Raw genomic sequence first — 21,214 nt, 5'->3', positions numbered from 1 at the left:
CAAATCGGTTCAGCCGTTCTTGACTTATAAATAGTGTAACTAACACGACTTACTTTTATATATATAGATTGTAATGAGGTGATCAGGCTCATTTGGGACATATACTAATTCAAGCAGAAAGCATGTTATACACTCGCAAATAAACTTCAATTCATAATTAAAGATAGTTGTGAGACCTTGTCCTTAATTCAGAGTCGAGTCTTATCCAGTGAACTTGTCAGAGATGAGTCAACTTTGTTATCTAATCATCTCTCACTTGTTGGAATTAAAAATACTCCCTCCTTTAGTGGAAATAGTCGTGATCTCTCTCTGACGTCGTTCATTTATTTGTCCATTCTCCTTTTAATCCTGCTACAGTAGTATGTTAATGCGGAGTATGCTATTTGAAATAAAATTAAAACGTTTGTATAATAATAAAATTAATAAACTAATGTCGAAATCAAGATCTTTACTTTTTATTGAACGTCATACGTGATTTGATGATTTGTTGATTATGTGTAAAAAATAACAATAAAATAACGCGCATAACGGCAAAAGGTATGACACCGTTAATAAATATAATATTATTAAAAAAAATTAACGATAAGCAATAAATGAATTAATATTGACAAGTTTACATCCATACAAGAATTTTTTACCCGTGCAGATTAGTAAAATATCTGAATATTTATTTTATTAGCTAAATGTAGCTAAAGATATTAATATAATATTTCTGAGAATATATTTGTCCTGCAATGTCACGTTAATATTTTCAAGTGATTTGTGATTATGACTTAAAAAAGTTAACATTCATAAATATACAGGTGTCCCAAAAATTTGTGTCAATCAAAAGCCCGGAGATAGAGCACCCCTAATGGTACTGACATAATGTTAAACACGTAATTAAATTTCTTTATATTTTCGAGATATTATTTTTTTATGTTTTTTTACTAGACTGTAGAATGTTATAACGTTTTTAGCTGTAACTACGTAAATAGTAAAGGTAATGTCTTGAATTTTTTCTAAACTACCTGACTGGCAAATGTATCTAACGGAAATAAATTTGTTACCATACATCTATCCATGGTAATTTTAAAAATCGCTGAATGTTTGAAAACGTGAAATCCTCAACGATTTTAAAATCTTTGAAGGCAAATGAAAAATAAATCTTATTATTCTTTCTCAGACATAATTTCAAAGACATGTACATTTTGTCACCTATTTACAGTAAAAATAAATCTGTGCTATCTTAATCACACCATACCTTAGATTGCACTTAAAACGCATTGAACCAAAAATTTCAGTTTTATTAGATGAGTAGAATATCAGTTACAATGTAATCAATCATGAACCTATTTTTTTATTTATCAGTTTTGTCAGTCAAGTATTAGTGCTGTGTGACAAAAGAGTACAATAAATGAGTAAATTAAATTAAACAATACAAATGCAGTTTTCGTTTAAACAATACTATGAACTATAAAATTACAATATCCTGATACAATCAATACTACGAACAGTTGGAATAGAAACACTTATACAATGATAGAAGTTTTTACTTTTAGCGGTGGGTTTTATCTGATAGGCTGACTATCTACAATATTATCAAACTGGTTCTACAGTAAGAAAACCACAATTCAGAAACTTGTTTTATAAGAAAGATAAAAGTTATCTGGAAAAAATATAAGGGAAATAGGCCTCATATTTTTGTTGTTTCTTTCCCAGTTATTTATATTTCTCCATCACTCTACAGCCACTTAATTTTGATTTGTGCATCATTGTGGTGTATTTTAATGTATTTGTGGATTGTGTTAGTGCCTCAATAAGATAATTTTGTCAATTTATAGACTAAGTTGATGATAATTTGTGAGAAAGTAACTATACTGTATGCCTCTTTTACCTAGAGATTATGCAGAAATGCACTAATACTACGGGTATGTAAGAGGTAATGTTCTGAAGCCCCCAAATTATACAGGCGGCATGTTGTCCATTGTGGAGATTCTTAACTTGATACATTCCTGATCATCGTATGATTTTGAGATTTCAAATGCTTACCTGGAAGTACGGGCGCCTGGAGAAGGAGCTGATCATCCTTTAGAAATGCATGACCCTGATATCGTCGATTCTGTGGAATTAGCGTCAGAGGCGTACCTATATAACATCATAGACGTCTATGATTTTGACGGTGTAGAATTTGTATTGAGCACAAAGGTCGCAGTTTTGAATTTTGTTGTTGTTATGAGTAATAAAACACGTAACAGTATTGTTTCATTGAGTTAAACTCCCAGTAAAATTTGCTCTATGCGTTTTGATTGGAGTTTGAGAAATGATGCGATTGAGATAGCACTGCCACATTGATATGGTAAATAGCTGACAAAATATACATTTGTTCCTTCAATAAGTCTAAGGAATAATTATAAAATTTTTAGTTTTATTTTGCTTTAAACATTTTAAAATTGTCAAGAATTGTATGTTTTCTGTATGTTGTATGTTGAATTGTATATTGATGCAATGATTTTTCTAAACTACATGGATTAGTTGTATGGTAACAAACTCTCGGATACATTTACCAGTCACGTAGTTTTGACAAAAATTCAAGAAACAATCTTAACTATTTACGTTAGTATAGCAAAAACGTTATAAAAGTTATGAGTTTAGTAAAAAGAAACACACACACACACACACACACACACACACACACACACACACACACACACACACACACACACACACACACACACACACACACACAAACATTAATAACTCGAAAACTAAAAAAAATTGGATTATATGTTTTAGGTTATATGAGTACCTTTATTGGTGTTTTTGTTTGACACTAATTTTTGGGACATTCTGTTTACTTATTCACTGTGAATAAAGTTTTTTTTATGATGGTAATAACGACTTTATGGTAAAGTTCTGTCAATAAAAACGTTTTTTATCAACTAATACAGAGAGAACTAATACAACAAGTGACATTTACAGTTTAAGTAATTGAACATTACAAAGATCAACGTTAAAACCTTAAAATATTGTTTAACTTCAGGGGCAAAACGTAAGGAAAAGATATGTTAAAGTCAAACCAAGCTGTTAAGTTAGAGGATTGGATATAACAGTGTAGTTAGTGAAACGACCTGCGGTGTAACACAGCGCCATGCTCTGTGCAGTAGACCCATGCTACACACAGTGTGGGATTGCAGATGAAATCTATCTTACTATAGTAAATATTTGCATACTATCTTGTTGATGCGATGAGGTCTAGTGTTTTCAATACTTGTTATATTATTACTGCTTATATTATTAAATTTTACAGATTTATATTGCAATATTTATCAGCTTGTTATTTATGAAACAAACGAAAAATAAGAGATTTAGTGGATTCCCGCACTGGTGAAAGATCATTATGTGTAGTGAAACGGTAACCATCGTGTACTGGTCTTATATTACTCAACATTATTTATCTCCATTCTTTCATTTATTGGAGACGGAAAAGGATACTCACGTAGGCTTAAAAAAGTAATATAGAGTTACGTATTTGGTTATTAACGTGATTTTTGGTGCTATTACTTCCTGTTAGCAAGAAATTATCGTTTGTAACGTAGCATTGTAAATTAGAGGTGTTTGCTAGAAAAACAGGATCGAGTGTATGGCGAAGCTCCCCAGCATTCCCTTATCTTGTCCTTATCTTGAAATATTCTAAGCTCGCCGCAGCGAAGAACCTCTCTTCAATACCATTAAGAGAGGAACCAAGCAGTGTAACTAAAAATAGAATAATAATTCCTGAACAAACTGGAAACAATATTGTTGTCTTGATCTGCATACAGTTTCTATCGCAAATGCTTTCTTAAATCACAAAATTTGATTATAAGTAAAGGTTAAGCCATCTCTAACACTTAAGCTGGGGGATCAAAGGCTAAAAGTTGACTTCCGAACCGCTACCAATGACCGGGCTGGCGAGCTGCTTGCTAGGACAGGATCGCTCAGCGGTCACCCATCCAAGTAGCAGCCACGCTCGACGTTACTTGTTTGGCTATCGAATCTAGGCAGCAACCACGCTCGACGTTGCTTGTTCGGCTATCACATCCAAGCAGCAACAACGCTCGATGTTGCTTGTTCGGTTATCGCATCCTAGCAGCAACCACAGCCGACGTTATTTGTTCGGTTATCGCATCCAAGCAGCAACCACGCGCGACGTAGCTTGTTCGGCTATCACATCCAAGCAGCAACAACGCTCGATGTTGCTTGTTCGGTTATCGCATCCTAGCAGCAACCACAATCGACGTTATTTGTTCGGTTATCGCATCCAAACAGCAACCACGCGCGACGTAGCTTGTTCGGCTATCACATCCAAGCAGCAACAACGCTCGATGTTGCTTGTTCGGTTATCGCATCCTAGCAGCAACCACAATCGACGTTATTTGTTCGGTTATCGCATCCAAACAGCAACCACGCGCGACGTAGCTTGTTCGGTTATCGCATCCAAGCAGCAACCACGCTCAACATTGATTGTTCGGTTATCGCATCCAAGCAGCAACCACGCGCGACGTAGCTTGTTCGGTTATCGCATCCAAGCAGCAACCACACGCTCAACATTGTTTGTTCGGTTATCGCATCCAAGCAGAATCCACGTTCGACGTTGCTATATCGCTTATCGCATTCAAGCAGTAACCACACTTGACCTTTCTTGTTCAGTTATCTTGCGATAACCGCCGTACCCGATACATTGGGGCAATTGGGAACTATTATTATTATTATTATTATGAACTATACACAACTTGTAATACATTTTTGTGGGTTCTATTTTGAATACATTGCAGAGTTGTAATAATGCTTTTAATACTGAGTTTTTTGGAAGCCCACTTGTTCGAACAAAGCTTTAAGAACTGTCCAGAGTTTCACTGTGATTTTATTGATTTGTTTGCATTTTCTCCTGTCACAGATGATTGAAGATAAATGTCCGGGTAATTGTGGAGCTGATTGCTTTGCGTTGAGCGAAACCGACAGAGCATTCAAGCAATTGTCACCGGCTCAGTAGTTGCTGCCGTGACGGTCATTGATTTTATAAACTGTTAGCTGAACACTTGCATGATGCGGTCTGCTTATTAACGTTACGTTCACTGCACCACTCGGTCCCGTCTTCTATTAACAGTTATGGGATTTGTTCCTTTTATGTGTTTTAGCATCATAGCGATCCGTGTACGTTAATTAGCAGAGGAAATTCAGGTGTTTGGCATCAATTCTAATTTAATGGATGATTTCTCAAATCAGCTTTATTAGTCGGGGTGTGGGATACGCTCGCTGAGGTCCAACGCAAAATTTTAAGCACATAACTTATTTAATTACCGACAAATGGAACGAGAGGCAATCACTTGGTAAAGGAATTTTTACATCACTTGGCAAACAAAAGAGAAATTGTGTCAGTCTACTGAGTGACAAGAATGCAAACGACGCGCTGCCAAATTCCATGGTTGGTTATGCTTCATCATTCTTGTCTCTGTAGAAATTAGGTTTCATGCAAAATTTAATTTTTTTAATTTTTTTTTACAAAATTCGATTTCATATCAGGATTTAAATAATGATAGTCTACACGCCAAGGCACTAGAAAATGATGTTGTATGTCACATGTTAAAATCTGTTATGTTTATCGGTACTGAGTTTGTTTACAGATGTATGTATTCTGCTATTTTCTCGGTTACCCCCATAATACCAATGTAAAAATATTCCTCCGTTAAATTCCATGTAGTGCCATGCACCATCATAGAACTCGGGTGTTCCTCATATAAAAATGAAGCCTCGAGTACAATTTACAGCCTGTACGTCAGTTTGTTTTCAAAATATCATGAGGACAGACAGATATGAAATTGTTCAACCTCTTAAGTGAAAGGCTTCGCTAAAGCTCAGCCAAGTGAAAGAATTAAGGATCTAACTACAACAAGAAAAAATTTACCGGCAGCCACTGCTTCGAAAATATTTGATTTAAATTTAAAAATATTAAACTTTAGATCACTGTTGACATTAACGCTGCCGTGATATGCAAATCCGGGTCATTAGAATTCAAAACATATCCGTCTCACTTGCTCCAGCAGCATTGATCTGTGTTACTGCACTACTACTGTAGTAATGTTCGGTAGGAATAGAGAACGAGATGGTCACTTCGGCCTAGAGTGCAGTAGCGACTTCACCACTGTTGACATTAATGCTGCCGTGATATGTAAATCCGGGTCATTAGAATTCAAAACATATCCGTGTCTCACTTGCTCCAGCAGCATTGATCTGTGTTACTGCACTACTACTGTAGTAATGTTCGGTAGGAATATGGCCACTTCGACTAGAGTGCAGTAGCGACTTCACCACTGTTGACATTAATGCTGCCGTGATATGTAAAACCGGGTCATTAGAATTCAAAACATATCCATCTCACTTGCTACAGCATTTATCTGTGTTACTGCACTACTACTGTATTAATGTTCGGTAGGAATATGGCGACTTCGGCCTAGAGTGCAGTAGCGACTTCACCACTGTTTGACATTAATGCTGCCGTGGTATGTAAATCCTTGTCATTAGAATTCAAAACATATCCGTCTCACTTGCTACAGCATTGATCTGTGTTACTGCACTACTACTGTAGTAATGTTCGGTAGGAATATGGCCACTTCGGCCTAGTGTGCAGTAGCGACTTCACCACTGTTGACATTAATGTTTCCGTGATATGTAAATCCGGGTCATTATAATTCAAAAACAAAACCGTCTCACTTGCTCCAGCAGCATTTAAATCTGTGTTACTGCACTGCTACTGTAGTAATGTTTGGTAGGAATAGAGAACGAGATGGCCACTTCGGCCTAGAGTTGCAGTAGCGACTTCACCACTGTTGACATTAATGTTGCCGTGATATGTAAATACGGATCATTAGAATTCAAAACATATCCGTGTCTCACTTGCTCCAGCAGCATTGATCTGTGTTACTTACTGCACTACTACTCTAGTAATGTTTGGTAGGAATAGAGAACGAGATGGCCACTTCGGCCTAGAATGCAGTAGCGACTTCACCACTGTTGACATTAACGCTGCTGTGATATGCAAAATCCGGGCCATTAGAATTCAAAACATGTCCGTCTCACTTGCTCCAGCAGCATTGATCTGTGTTACTGCACTACTACTGTAGTAATGTTCGGTAGGAATATGGCCACTTTCGGCCTAGAGTGCAGTAGCGACTTCACCACTGTTGACATTAATGCTGCCGTGATATGTAAAAAACCGGGTCATTAGAATTTAAAACATATCCGTCTCACTTGCTCCAGCAGCATTGATCTGTGTTACTGCACTACTACTGTAGTAATGTTCGGTAGGAATATGGCCACTTCGGCCTAGAGTGCAGTTAGCGACTTCACCACTGTTGACATTAACGCTGCTGGTGAATATGCAAATCCGGGCCATTAGAATTCAAAACATATCCGTGTCTCACTTGCTCCAGCAGCATTGATCTGTGTTACTGCACTACTACTGTAGTAATGTTCGGTAGGAATATGGCCACTTCGGCCTAGAGTGCAGTAGCGACTTCACCACTGTTGACATTAATGCTGCCGTGATATGTAAAAACCGGGTCATTAGAATTTAAAACATATCCGTCTCACTTGCTCCAGCAGCATTGATCTGTGTTACTGCACTACTACTGTAGTAATGTTCGGTAGGAATAGAGAACGAGATGGTCACTTCGGAATAGAGTGCAGTAGCGACTTCACCACTGTTGACATTAATGCTGCCATGATACGTAAATCCGGGTCATTAGAAATCAAAACATATCCGTGTCTCACTTGCTCCAGCAGCATTGATCTGTGTTACTGCACTACTACTGTAGTAATGTTCGGTAAGGAATATGGCCACTTCGGCCTAGAGTGCAGTAGCGACTTCACCACTGTTGACATTAATGCTGCCGTGATATGTAAAACCGGGTCATTAGAATTCAAAACATATCCGTCTCACTTGCTACATCAGCATTTATCTGTGTTACTGCACTACTACTGTAGTAATGTTCGGTAGGAATATGGCCACTTCGGCCTAGAGTGCAGTAGCGACTTCACCACTGTTGACATTAATGCTGCCGTGGTATGTAAATCCGGGTCATTAGAATTCAAAACATATCCGTCTCACTTGCTACAGCATTGATCTGTGTTACTGCACTACTGCTGTAGTAATGTTCGGTAGGAATATGGCCACTTCGGCCTAGTGTGCAGTAGCGACTTCACCCACTGTTGACATTAATGTTGCCGTGATATGTAAATCCGGACATTAGAATTCAAAACAAAACCGTCTCACTTGCTCCAGCAGCATTTATCTGTGTTACTGCACTACTACTGTAGTAATGTTTGGTAGGAATATGGCCACTTCGGCCTAGAGTGCAGTAGCGACTTCACCACTGTTGACATTAATGTTGCCGTGATATGTAAATCCGGGTCATTAGAATTCAAAACATGTCCGTCTCACTTGCTACAGCATTGATCTGTGTTACTGCACTACTACTGTAGTAATGTTCGGTAGGAATAGGGAACGAGATGACCACTTCGGCTTAGAGTGCAGTAGCGACTTCACCATTGTTGACATTAATGCTGCCGTGATATGTAAATACGGGTCATTAGAATTCAAAACATATCCGTCTCACTTGCTCCAGCAGCATTTATCTGTGTTACTGCACTACTACTCTAGTAATGTTCGGTAGGAATAGAGAACGAGATGGCCACTTCGGCCTAGAGTGCAGTAGCGACTTCACCACTGTTGACAATAATGCTGCCGTGATATGTAAATCCGGGTCATTAGAAATCAAAACATATCCGTGTCTCACTTGCTCCAGCAGCATTGATCTGTGTTACTGCACTACTACTGTAGTAATGTTCGGTAGGAATATGGTCACTTCGGCCTAGAGTTCAGTAGCGACTTCACCACTGTTGACATTAATGCTGCCGTGATATGTAAATCCGGGCCATTAGAATTCAAAACATATCCGTCTCTCACTTGCTCCAGCAGCATTGATCTGTGTTACTGCACTACTACTGTAGTAATGTTCGGTAGGAATATGGTCACTTCGGCCTAGAGTTCAGTAGCGACTTCACCACTGTTGACATTAATGCAGCCGTGATATGTAAATCCGGCCATTAGATTTCAAAACATATCCGCCTCACTTGCTCCAGCAGCATTTATCTGTGTTACTGCACTACTACTGTAGTAATGTTCGGTAAGAATATGGCCACTTCGGCCTAGAGTGCAGTAGCGACTTCACCACTGTTGACATTAACGCTGCCCGTGATATGTAAATCCGGGCCATTAGAATTGAAAACATATCCGTCTCACACTTCCTCCAGCAGCCGCATTGATCTGTGTTACTGCACTACTACTGTAGTAATATTCGGTAGGGAATAGAGAACGAGATGGTCACTTCGGCCTAGGGTGCAGTAGCGATTTCACCACTGTTGACATTAACGCTGCCGTGATATGTAAATCCGGGTCATTAGAATTCAAAACATATCCGTCTCACTTGTTCTAGCATTGATCTGTGTTACTACACTAATACTGTAGGAATGGATAAAAAAATGGCCACTTCTGATTAGAGTGCAGTAGCGACTTCATCACTGTTGACATTAACGCTGCCGTGATATGTAAATCAGAGCCATTATAATTCAAAACATATCCGTCTTACTTGTTTCAACATTGCTCAATAGTACTGCAATACTGCTGTAACGTTCAGTAGGAATTGAAAATGATGTGGGCACATGTGGCCTAAAGAGCAATAGCGACTCTGATACGGTAGACATTAATGCTGCCGTGATATGTAAATCCGGGCCATTAGAATTCACAACACATCTGTCTCACTTGTTCCAGCATTGATCTGTGTTACTCCACTACTACCGTAATGTTTGTGCATTGCGTCAATCCGGCTGTGTTTTTATATTTTATTTGGTAGTTCTGGAGGGTTAAGTAATACGTTTACGATGTTGGCTTCTGTTAATAAAACATGAATTCTGATCCTCTCGTACTTCTAGAGTTGTGCTCTCCTACTGTACATGACCAGTACAAAACAATTGTTATTCACACTTAACAGTTAACTCTTTCTTCCTTTGGATCCGCTACAAATGGCTTACGACTAAGAATTCGGAGTAAATATGTTTTAGAACAAAACAAACCGGAGGCACTCCCCAGTAACATTCATGCGTTTCACCATCGCGTCGTTCTAAACTGACTAGTATTTTGTGGTTATCATAATCTTTCCAGCCAATACGGTTCGTCTTAATGGAAGAACGTAGCCAGGAAAAAAGTTGGGGGGGGGGGGTGTTCAAGATGACTAATACTTTCTAATAGTGGACAGAAAGTAAGGAAGTTGCAGTCAACCGTTCATTCCCCATTTTGTTCCTTAAAAGGTTCTTGACCTGTTCCAATTTTGAGAACAATCTTTCAGCAGTACATGTCAGAAATACTGAATTACTGAAATAATAATAATATTTTTCTAAAAATAAGTTGAAACATTTTTGAATTTGTGGGGTCTGGACCCCTTGGATCCCCCTCGCAGGCTACGTCCTAGTCATATCCCTAATGGATATGTTATGAATTAGTGCAATTATAACTTAGAACCGATTTTCACGCTTGTGTCACTTATTACACTTATACAAGGTCGTTCCAATTATTGAACTGGGTTTAATGATGTTTATATAAATAATTGTTTAGGGTGCACCAAATAAATAAATAAGCAACGTCTTGAAGCATTTTTCAACATACAGTTGTTAAAAAAAACCCAAGTCATACAAAATGTACATATACGTTCCAAGTACTAAGATTAATACCAAACATCTCTACATAATTTGCACTTTAACATAATCATGTTCCGAAAGTAGCCTAAGTGTATTTTTAAAAGAGGCATAGCCTAGTGCTTTGAATGATGTAGGATTCCATTGTAAATGTAGGCGCAAAATAAAAAAATCAATTCCCCCTGCCTCGAGTCTAACCTTGGGTATCTCTAGAATTTTATCCTGTCGTGTGCAATGTCCTCTTATCTTCGAATTGTGCAACGTTCTCTAATCTCCGAACTGTGCAACGTTCTCTAATCTCCGAACTGTGCAACGTTCTCTAATCTCCGAACTGTGCAACGTTCTCTAATCTCCGAATTGTGCAACGTTCTCTAATCTCCGAACTGTGCAACGTTCTCTATTCTCCGAACTGTGCAACGTTCTCTAATCTCCGAACTGTGCAACGTTCTCTAATCTCCGAACTGTGCAACGTTCTCTAATCTCCGAATTGTGCAACGTTCTCTAATCTCCGAACTGTGCAACGTTCTCTAATCTCCGAACTGTGCAACGTTCTCTAATCTCCGAACTGTGCAACGTTCTCTAATCTCCGAATTGTGCAACGTTCTCTAATCTCCGAATTGTGCAACGTTCTCTAATCTCCGAACTGTGCAACGTTCTCTAATCTCCGAACGAGCCTGCAGCATGTTTCTCAAATGAGGGAATGTACCAGACAGCAAAACCTTGTGGGCTAAGCAAGCCACTTACAACTTAAAGGTGTGCTTTAGTGGAAGTATTTTAGCTGTTTTTCTAGATCAACTGACATGGTTAAATTTTCTAAGACCATTATACTGTACCGTTATTTAGTTGTATTTTATTTAGTACATATTTTCGTAACCCTGTTACTCGTTACTAGTTAATATAAGTTACATCCGATGTTCTTGGAACTAAATTCTTGGCGGATTAATAACCTAAGTGGCACGCGTATTAAATTTTTCTCTCGAGAACTTTGTAGCTGACCAGCTTGCTGCCGAGCTACATCTCGCGCGCCTTGTCCGCGAGTTCAACCGAGTCTCTAAATCTGATTTCAACTTCGAATTTTAGACTTCTAATATATTAATCTTTCACTTTTTTCCGACTACAGCTGCAATGTCGAGTCAAGATGCTGATGCCCGCGCTCATTAGTCGACATCAACGTGAAGGGGAGTCAGTTTTAAAGTTTTAATAATTATTAAGTTCGTATGCAAAATTCTCTCAGAACATTGAAACCATTAGGCCCACACCCATGATATCATTTAGTTCTTTATTTGGCAGCAAAGTGTCAATACATTATTTTATTTTTAACATCTAAAAGTGGTGCTTTTATGTTTATTTGCCACAGTTAAACGTATAAGTAAACTTTGCAAATCGAGTATTCATTATTACAACCTCAGCGTTATCCAATCACATGTGTTTCGTCCATTCGGTACAATACTAACCTAGTAGCAGTTTTGCTGCCTTAAGAAGAGAGACAGTGTTGTCAAGGGATAATCTACCTACAATCTCTCTGTTTTTTTAAGTGGCATTTTTATATTTACAAGAGTACAAAATTAAATTTCATTTACGGTACAGTTTTTGACAAGAAGTTCAGTAGAAAGACCCTAGAAGAGTAAGTAACCTGTTCTCGCCAATAATTGCACTGTAGGTCGCAGGTTGCGTGACTCGGTTGTTATCAAAGTGTAGCTTTTATCAGCTTGCATGTTGCATGCTCCACCCCCACCCTATCCCCCTACCCGCCACTGCCGCCACCCTCGTAAATCTTAACTGTTTTTAATGTCCTAATGGCCCCCAACTTTTATTGATAACCCTTTTATACCTGTAAGACTGAAAATTAGAGGCCCTAACTGTGTGGTTTAAGATCAAACCGGTGATAAGAGTAATGTTGCTGTTGTGCGTTATAGAGTGTGTAATTTGGTGTTTGTATGTCATATTATGTCATCTTTGTTTGCCTCCCACTAAAATCTTTCACCTTACACAACCTTATGGTTCGGTTTTATCATGAGAATTTGTATTTTGTTGTAATAATTATAAAACAATATTCAGTCCACAAAATGAAACAACCTATTTCAAGTACTTTATAAGATAAAAACAATATAGTAAATTAGTTATTTTTCCTTTTATTTCCTAAAAGACATACCCATCACAGTGTCAAATACTGTGCATGCCAATCGCTGTTAATTTTAACATGGCCATACCAGAGATGCATAGTCTGCAAAAGCTATATACTACGAGTTTGAAACTCGGAACATGCCATTTTAGGCCATCCTGATTTTATGTAAAAAGACACATTTAGTGAGTGGGCTCATCATCTGTTACTGTTGATTTAACTCTGCATTTTCAATACTAGAGGAGATCAATTTGTAACTCTTTATTATGATACTTCGTCAGAGTTCATTCTCATATATTAGCACAACGGTAGTTTACAATGAATATGTTATAAAAGAAAAGAAGAAGTGTGATATTTTAAAGAATTAAAGAAAACGTAAAATTAAATCAACTTCTATTACCGCTATTCCTACATCATAAACCTAAAGCAAGGCTAGGATGATCCATCCAACAGCTACGAAGTTGATCAACAGTGTGTTTTAGCTCAGTAACTCTGTCAGAAGGTGTATATGGTTCAGTACAATAAATGGTCATTAAATCAGGAAAAACAGTGCATTCAGCCAGGACATGGATGGCTGGAGATTGTATTTATGATTTGAGAAGTTATACTTGGATGATTACCATCCAACAGCTTCGATATCACAATAAGTTGATCAACTCAGTAAGTGTATTAGGAGTTGTACGTGGTTCAGTTTCATAAGCGGACATTAAAACAGGAAAGCTAACAACACATGGACCATATGTGGGAGAAGATTTATAGTTTGACATCTACTGACCTAAAAACATGTGTAGTTTACTTCTCTGTCCTGAGATATTCCGATAGTTAACTGGTAAGGTACTTTCACAGTGCTTCCGGAGTTTGCTATTTTTTTTTAGAGTAAAAATTCAAAACTATTGTCAAAGATTCTACAACATTTAATACATTAAATATGTTTCCAATTTCATGCATTTTGATCTGTGAAGGTGACATAAATGTTTCTGACATTTTCCATCGTTCAGTAATACAAGAAATCAGTAACACTAAGGTTAAAGTAAACAAATTATACCAAAGCATTGTGACACGGGTAAGTCTGGAGTCACAATAAACGTATTGTGTATATACTCCCTGTACGCTATCTCTAAGGCTTGCATTTAAAAACAAACACAAACAATTTAAAACTGAACGAAAGAATGCAACTCACAATAGATCTGCAAACAATAACTAACCACTGATAACTCCAATAACTGACATTTTCATTTAGTAGCCATAGCCTGCTGTCCTCAGATATGACTTTTGTACGGTTGCACAATTAGTCGATTAATGCACAATTATATACATACTGTAGCTCTGTAAACTTTATCATGTTCTAAGTGTTGATGAGTGTAGGCATACATTGTGGTTTGTTATTTATTTATATTTGGATAAATTTATAAACAGTTATAACTCCACGGCAGGTCTGGTGTTGTCTTCACGCTCTTTGTAGTCTTATCACTCAGCTTGTGCTTCATATTGAGGGATAAGTGACAGTTAGATGGTCTGGGATATTCTATATATATGTGTAATTTCAATGAAGATTGAATTACAAAAAGTACTCTCTTCGCCGGGACTTCATTTGTCTAGTGAGTAAGCTAACACTATGGTCCACGAGAATTCACTTCTGACTGATTTATACCTTCCAGTTGAACCTACACTGGACATAGCTAAAACCGATGAGGCACTTAATTTTGGACAACCTTGTGGATATCCAGAAGCAGCACATCACTAACCGCAAATGTCGAGATTTTGGGGTGTAGTATAATAGGTTTATGTGGACAAATATATGTTGTTCACCATCAAAAGTAAAGCATGTTTTAGCTTTGTATGGACATCATAACTGCCCTCATACCTTCACTTGGAAAGTAGTTAAAATAAACTGTATAACTTTGGATGTACGTCTTAGAGCACTGAATTATTCTCTAGTTTAATTAATCATTTTTCCACTTAAAAGATAAGGTCATCCTCTCTCTAAGTTACTTTTTAAAAGAATAAAACTATTTCCATTTGAAATATGATGGTCATTGAGCCTGTTTTAACAGAAGTTTAGTGACTCTTTTTGAAACTCATGAGAGGCAACAACAAGCTAGCCTGTATTTAAAGGGGAAGACCTTTGTAAGAAAGGTAAACAGGACAGACACTTCAATGATTGGTAAGCAGGAAATGTGGAGACGCGGTGAGTGCAATGATCCAAGTGGCACGCTGCAGGTTGGGGTAGGGTAGGATGGCGGAGTGCAGTTTGTGGAATGTACTCATCATCGCTAAGTGTCTTCCATACCGGAGCACATACCTCACTATACCTTACATCACACCCTCATAAACCTACCTTTATATATCCCTGCCTCTAGTAATAAACTTTGAGTGATATATTGCCAGATAGATATTTGGACAATTTCACTATTGATGTACTGTAGTTTTTATTTGGTATATTAAAAATATTATGTCATAGTGCTTGTGAAGTGAAAAGAGTACAGCCAAGTAATCTACGGTAACTTGAATAAAAGCTTCAGGTTTCATTGTGTATGATTGTGAGTTTCTATTTAATTACTTTCAAGTCAATTTAGGAATTGGCTTTAAAGTAAGTTTTATTAAGTAACAAGACACAATTTACTTTTTTATCACTACTGTCAACCTCATACTGTACTAATTCTTATCCCTTTATTCTGTTTGATATGATCCCCCACTGGCTAGGTGTTCTTAAGGATGAGCAGAATAAGACTAAAAAATGGTTGAGCTTTCCTTTTTTATTTTATTTTAATGATTTTATTAGTTAAATTTGACTATGTCTTAGCATTTAATAAAGTGGATGACCATTTTTTTTTCCAAAGATGATCCGGGTTTTCTCTAACAAAACATTCCACCATTGATGATAGCCAAGGTTCTTGTGATGTCTCTGCACTCTTTTCTCTCTTTGTCGTCATTAACAACCCTGGTTGTGTTTCATATGACAGTCTATCTGGGCTATCTGGCGTATTATTGTGCATTATTGGACTGAATTTGGAGTGTTACCATCAACTGTGAGAGGAACATTTTTATGGAGCAGAAGAATTGTTTTTCTGTGCATGCCTATGCATGTTTCCAATTACTTATCATTCAACCGCTCAAGACAGTTTTACTTTACATAACTCACATTTTCAACTAATTTAATGTATTAAAAAACAAAATAGGATATTTAATCTCATAGTTAGTGGGGTTGAGAGGTATTGAATGAAACAATAGACAAATCAAGTGTATGGCATTGGAGCAACAAGTGAAACCAGTGTGTATGTGTGAAGTGATAACAGAAGCTCTGTAGTGGTGTAGGATCAAAATAATAGTTATCTTTCAACACTTATAATTAGTTTTGTATATTATTTTGAGTATAATCAATGGTTGTTTTCTATTGTTTCAAATAAGTCAGTAGTAGTATTCCATCTCACATTGTAAGTAAAGCTATGTCATTGTATTGAGAACGGACTGCCTGTTTTTAGTTTCCAGCTAAAAAGGTGATTACTGGAAGTTAATGGCAAAGTGTGATAGGAAATTATGTTATATGGTGTCGACAAATAATTAATTTAAAAAAAAACATAATGGTACAGAATGTTGTAAGATTTGGATTTATCGATGAATGATGTCCACAGTAGTCTATACTCCAAGAAATCCATACTAACTTAGATAGTATAAGTATTGTCAACAGATTTAGGCTGTTAATGATATTTAGCAGCAAGAGACTTCTTGGGTTAGTCTCTTCATTGATAACATGTAAATATTTTGAACTGTCTTATTGTAAAATGTTATCATACCCAGCAGGGATCACTTCTGGCTGGTTTATACCTTCCAGTTGAACCACTGGGCACAGCAAAAACCGATGTGTCACTTATATCTGGGCAAACTTATAAATGTCCAGGAGTGGCACATCACTAACTGCAAATGTCGAGATTCTGGGGTTCACGGGCAATTCGATAGGTGTAGTCTACTGTGGGAGATGACTGTTGGAGTTGGTGGGGTTTGTTCCCTAACCTCAGAGGTTCTTGCTAACATAGATATAGAGTGTGCCATCCCCTGTCTACTTTGATCGGAGAGGCTGCTTCAGAGCTCGCCTCCTCTTCTTCTGGGGAGACATAAGTTTGAGATTAGTGCCTTAATTCTTTCTCATAGATTTTGATAGGAGGCGGCCCCTACCCCCTAACCTTACCCATCCTGAATATCCTGTCACTCTGGAAGCTAAGGTTCTTACAGAACTAAGTACAATTTATAAGCTTCTGGTTCTAAGAGGAAAAAAGATGTTATCACAGCATTTCACATTTCAAATTCAGAACTTTTAAAAGTTCTGCTCGCATTCTCTTGTCAAAGATCCAGAATGTCAGAAGAAGACGTACATGATATACATAGCTAATATAGAAGATGTACATGATACACTTAGCTAATATAATTGTATTTGTTGCAGTATGTGGAGACATCCACGGACAGTTTTATGACCTGATGAAACTGTTTGAAGTGGGTGGACCTCCAGCCAGCACCAAGTACCTCTTCCTAGGAGACTATGTAGACAGAGGATACTTTAGTATAGAGGTGAGTGCACTATCGCAATGAGTTGTAACTGTTATTATCATTACAGAATCCGTTTTCTCAGAATAGTGTTTTCAGAGAGGGTGAACCAATCCAAAACACCCCACTATGTTTATCTTTTGAGGGTCCATAGGTGTCATAAGAGGCAACTCAAACATCAAGTTGTAAAATATTCTCACATATCTGATATAGTAGACACATTTATACACAACACACATAAGGGCTGTAACGTTATGGGCAAGGAATATGTTAAGGTCATCAAGGAAATTCGCAGACAGTTCCAATACCTGGTCCTCACTTACCACTGGTAATTTTTCATAGACAGTATACTTTAAGCCTGCTTTTACAAGAATTATGGTTCTAGCACACTTTAATGTGGTTCTGCAAAAGTGGGATGCGGTTACATAGTCCGGTACGGCTAAGTTAATCACATCAGCATTAGTTAACCAATGTTCAGATATGGAGATTACATCGCACTGATTTTGAACTGCAGTAAAACTAAGAGTATCAGTTTTGTTGAGTAGACCTTGACTATTCCATTGTAAAAGTGACAATCCTTGAATTTCACACTAGACTGATTAAAATGCTGGGAACTGGTCTTATCGGTTAGGATAGGCTTTGGATTCCTCTTCAACAAGTTAGCATACTTACCTAATTGTCCAGTGGGATATTGTCGTTTTTTTTTTCAAAAAAGGGCTGTTGTAATCACTTAGGTGTTTAGAAAACCAGAATCAATTTACATATACTCCAGTAGGCCAAAATTCAGGTATAAATACCTTGTCCCTCAAGACCATTAGTACTCCAACCGTAAAAGAATGGTAAGTCGGATAGTGATTTGTAGGTTGAGTTACCAAGTACTCACCTTGTTTGCCACCATAAGAGTAGTTAATAATGCATCCGTCAGTGTCAGGACTAGTTTATGTTTCTATATTTGGATTGTCTTCTGTGAACAGTTTAGTGTTGGTACATACGTTGGTAATGAAATACTTGAGAAGGTTACCGTAACCATGACACCATGACAGTGTTATTGACATGTAGAGCCTTACATCCGTCAGTGTCAGGACTAGTCTGTGTTTGAATTGTCTTAGGTGAGCAGTTTAGTGCTGGTACATACCTTGGTAATGAAATACTTGAGAAGGTTACCGTAACCATGACAGTGTTATTGACATGTAGAGCCTTACATCCATCAGTGTCCGTACTAGTCTGTGTTTCTTTATTTGAATTGTCTTAGGTGAGCGGTTTAGTTTTGGTACATACGTTGGTAATGAAATACTTCAGAATGTTACAGTAACCATGACACCATGACAGTGTTATTGACATGTAGAGCCTTGCATCCGTCAGTGTCCGTACTAGTCTGTGTTTCTTTATTTGAATTGTCTTAGGTGAGCGGTTTAGTTTTGGTACATACGTTGGTAATGAAATACTTCAGAATGTTACAGTAACCATGACACCATGACAGTGTTATTGACATGTAGAGCCTTGCATCCGTCAGTGTCCGTACTAGTCTGTGTTTCTTTATTTGAATTGTCTTAGGTGAGCGGTTTAGTGTTGGTACATACGTTGGTAATTAAATACTTCAGAATGTTACAGTAACCATGACACCATGACAGTGTTATTGACATGTAGAGCCTTGCATCCGTCAGTGTCCGTACTAGTCTGTGTTTCTTTATTTGAATTGTCTTAGGTGAGCGGTTTAGTGTTGGTACATACGTTGGTAATGAAATACTTCAGAATGTTACAGTAACCATGATACCATGACAGTGTTATTGACATGTAGAGCCTTGCATGCGTCAGTGTCCGTACTAGTCTGTGTTTCTTTATTTGAATTGTCTTAGGTGAGCGGTTTAGTGTTGGTACATACGTTGGTAATGAAATACTTCAGAATGTTACAGTAACCATGACACCATGACAGTGTTATTGACATGTAGAGCCTTGCATCCGTCAGTGTCCGTACTAGTCTGTGTTTCTTTATTTGAATTGTCTTAGGTGAGCGGTTTAGTGTTGGTACATACGTTGGTAATGAAATACTTCAGAATGTTACAGTAACCATGACACCATGACAGTGTTATTGACATGTAGAGCCTTACATCCATCAGTGTCCGTACTAGTCTGTGTTTCTTTATTTGAATTGTCTTAGGTGAGCGGTTTAGTGTTGGTACATACGTTGGTAATGAAATACTTCAGAATGTTACAGTAACCATGACACCATGACAGTGTTATTGACATGGAGAGCCTTGCATCCGTCAGTGTCCGGACTATTGTGTGTTTCGGTCTTTGAATTGTCTTCTGTGAGCAGTTTTATATTAATGTAAAGTTTCTACTTTAATAATAAGTAATAAAGCCAGTTGTTACACTTACAATGATATGTTTTGGTCTTTAATAGTATGTTGCATCCACATAAGGGAGATTGCTTGACATTATATTATTTTTCTATGCAATTCCTATGCTCTCAGAATGATAAACAAGAGGAACTAGAGAAATCACTGTGGCTAACTGTAAAATAAAAATCTTGTAATATCAACATTTAAATTAAAAAAAAGAATCAAACAAATGTTAAAACATGTTTTTTATATAAAAAAAACTAATTGAAACATAATATATAATTGTAATTATTACGTTTGCAGCTGAAAATCTGTGTTTTTCTTTTAATTTTCAGTTGGTTATGTGGGTTTTAATGGTTTTTTTTATTGCACTAACCAACTAATGTATTTATTAAATGTATATTATTATTATTATTAATTTAGTTTTTCACTTTTTATGATAATTTAACATTTAAAATACAAAATTAAGTACCTTTAATGAAACAAATAGTTGTCATAAGCTCGTTTACTAAGTTTTGCTTAAGTTCAGAAGAAGCATTTTAGTTAGCCATGTTGTTAACCTCCTCAGTGAATGAATACACAGTACAATGTCTTTTGAACAAACTGAAACTAATTAAAAGAGATGTCACAATGTTTAAAGTGAAACGAAAGGCCTTAAGTAGGGTTTGTCTGGTGAGTTGTTAGCTCGGTGACTCCGAGCTCATCAGGGGGTCTGGTGCTTTCATCTGTTACGTGTTGCTCATTATGCGATTGTCCGAGATGCCAAGATTCGTTACTTCCGCTGCCAACCTCGTGCCTTCCAACAATGTCGCAATAATTCAACAATAGCAGCTTTGTGATCAGTGCATTTACTTTAATAGATGTCTGTTTCCCTTTACCATGCAAAAGTCACCTTCGTAACGGGTTTCTCATTGTATTTTTGTGAAATATTGCTTACAAAATATTCATTTGGACAGCCATTTTACACACATTATTGAAGTTAATGAATAAGTTGAGGATAATGAATCATGTTGTTTTCTGTAAATGTTTACCATTTTCACTCCTCAAATCATTCATGTGGTGTTTCCACTTAGCAAACTTCTACAATGTTTTCTAGAGGTACGAATAAAACACCTTTACTCTACTGGATGTTTTTCAAAAAATTCATCCATTCAGGGATATTAAATTCTGATATTTGTAAACTGTTGGCTTTTCTGTTTGATCAAACGGTGCCAGTTAGGAATGTGTTCACATATTATGTAGTTGTGGTTGTGGCAGAGTGTTACTGTATGCAACTACCAATTGGGAAATGCAGTTACTCGTACTATGTAATTTCACATTTTAATTCAGTTTGTACATACGATATATTATTAGGTATATTAAAATATAGTATGTTATTGTGAATTATTACAGAAAAGGGAGCAATAAAATTAATTGTTTTGTCATGTAACATGTCAATAATATC

At 37.1% G+C, this 21,214-nt stretch overlaps 1 protein-coding gene across 1 annotated transcript in view; it reads left to right on the top strand.

Moving 5' to 3' along the window:
* The window catches only part of LOC124358950 (serine/threonine-protein phosphatase 2B catalytic subunit 2-like), a 266,031-nt gene that overhangs the window by 176,350 nt on the left and 68,467 nt on the right, over positions 1 to 21,214 (top strand). Inside the window, exon 3 of the mRNA XM_046811235.1 lies at positions 17,328 to 17,452. Within this exon, the coding sequence (XP_046667191.1) occupies positions 17,328 to 17,452 (125 nt within the window). The remainder of the gene's footprint in view (positions 1 to 17,327; positions 17,453 to 21,214) is intronic.

The sequence above is a fragment of the Homalodisca vitripennis genome, chromosome 4 (assembly GCF_021130785.1).
Source record: "Homalodisca vitripennis isolate AUS2020 chromosome 4, UT_GWSS_2.1, whole genome shotgun sequence".
Classification (NCBI taxonomy): domain Eukaryota; kingdom Metazoa; phylum Arthropoda; class Insecta; order Hemiptera; family Cicadellidae; genus Homalodisca; species Homalodisca vitripennis.
Note: the sequence above shows the minus strand (reverse complement) of the source record. Positions and strands in the feature narration are given on the sequence as shown.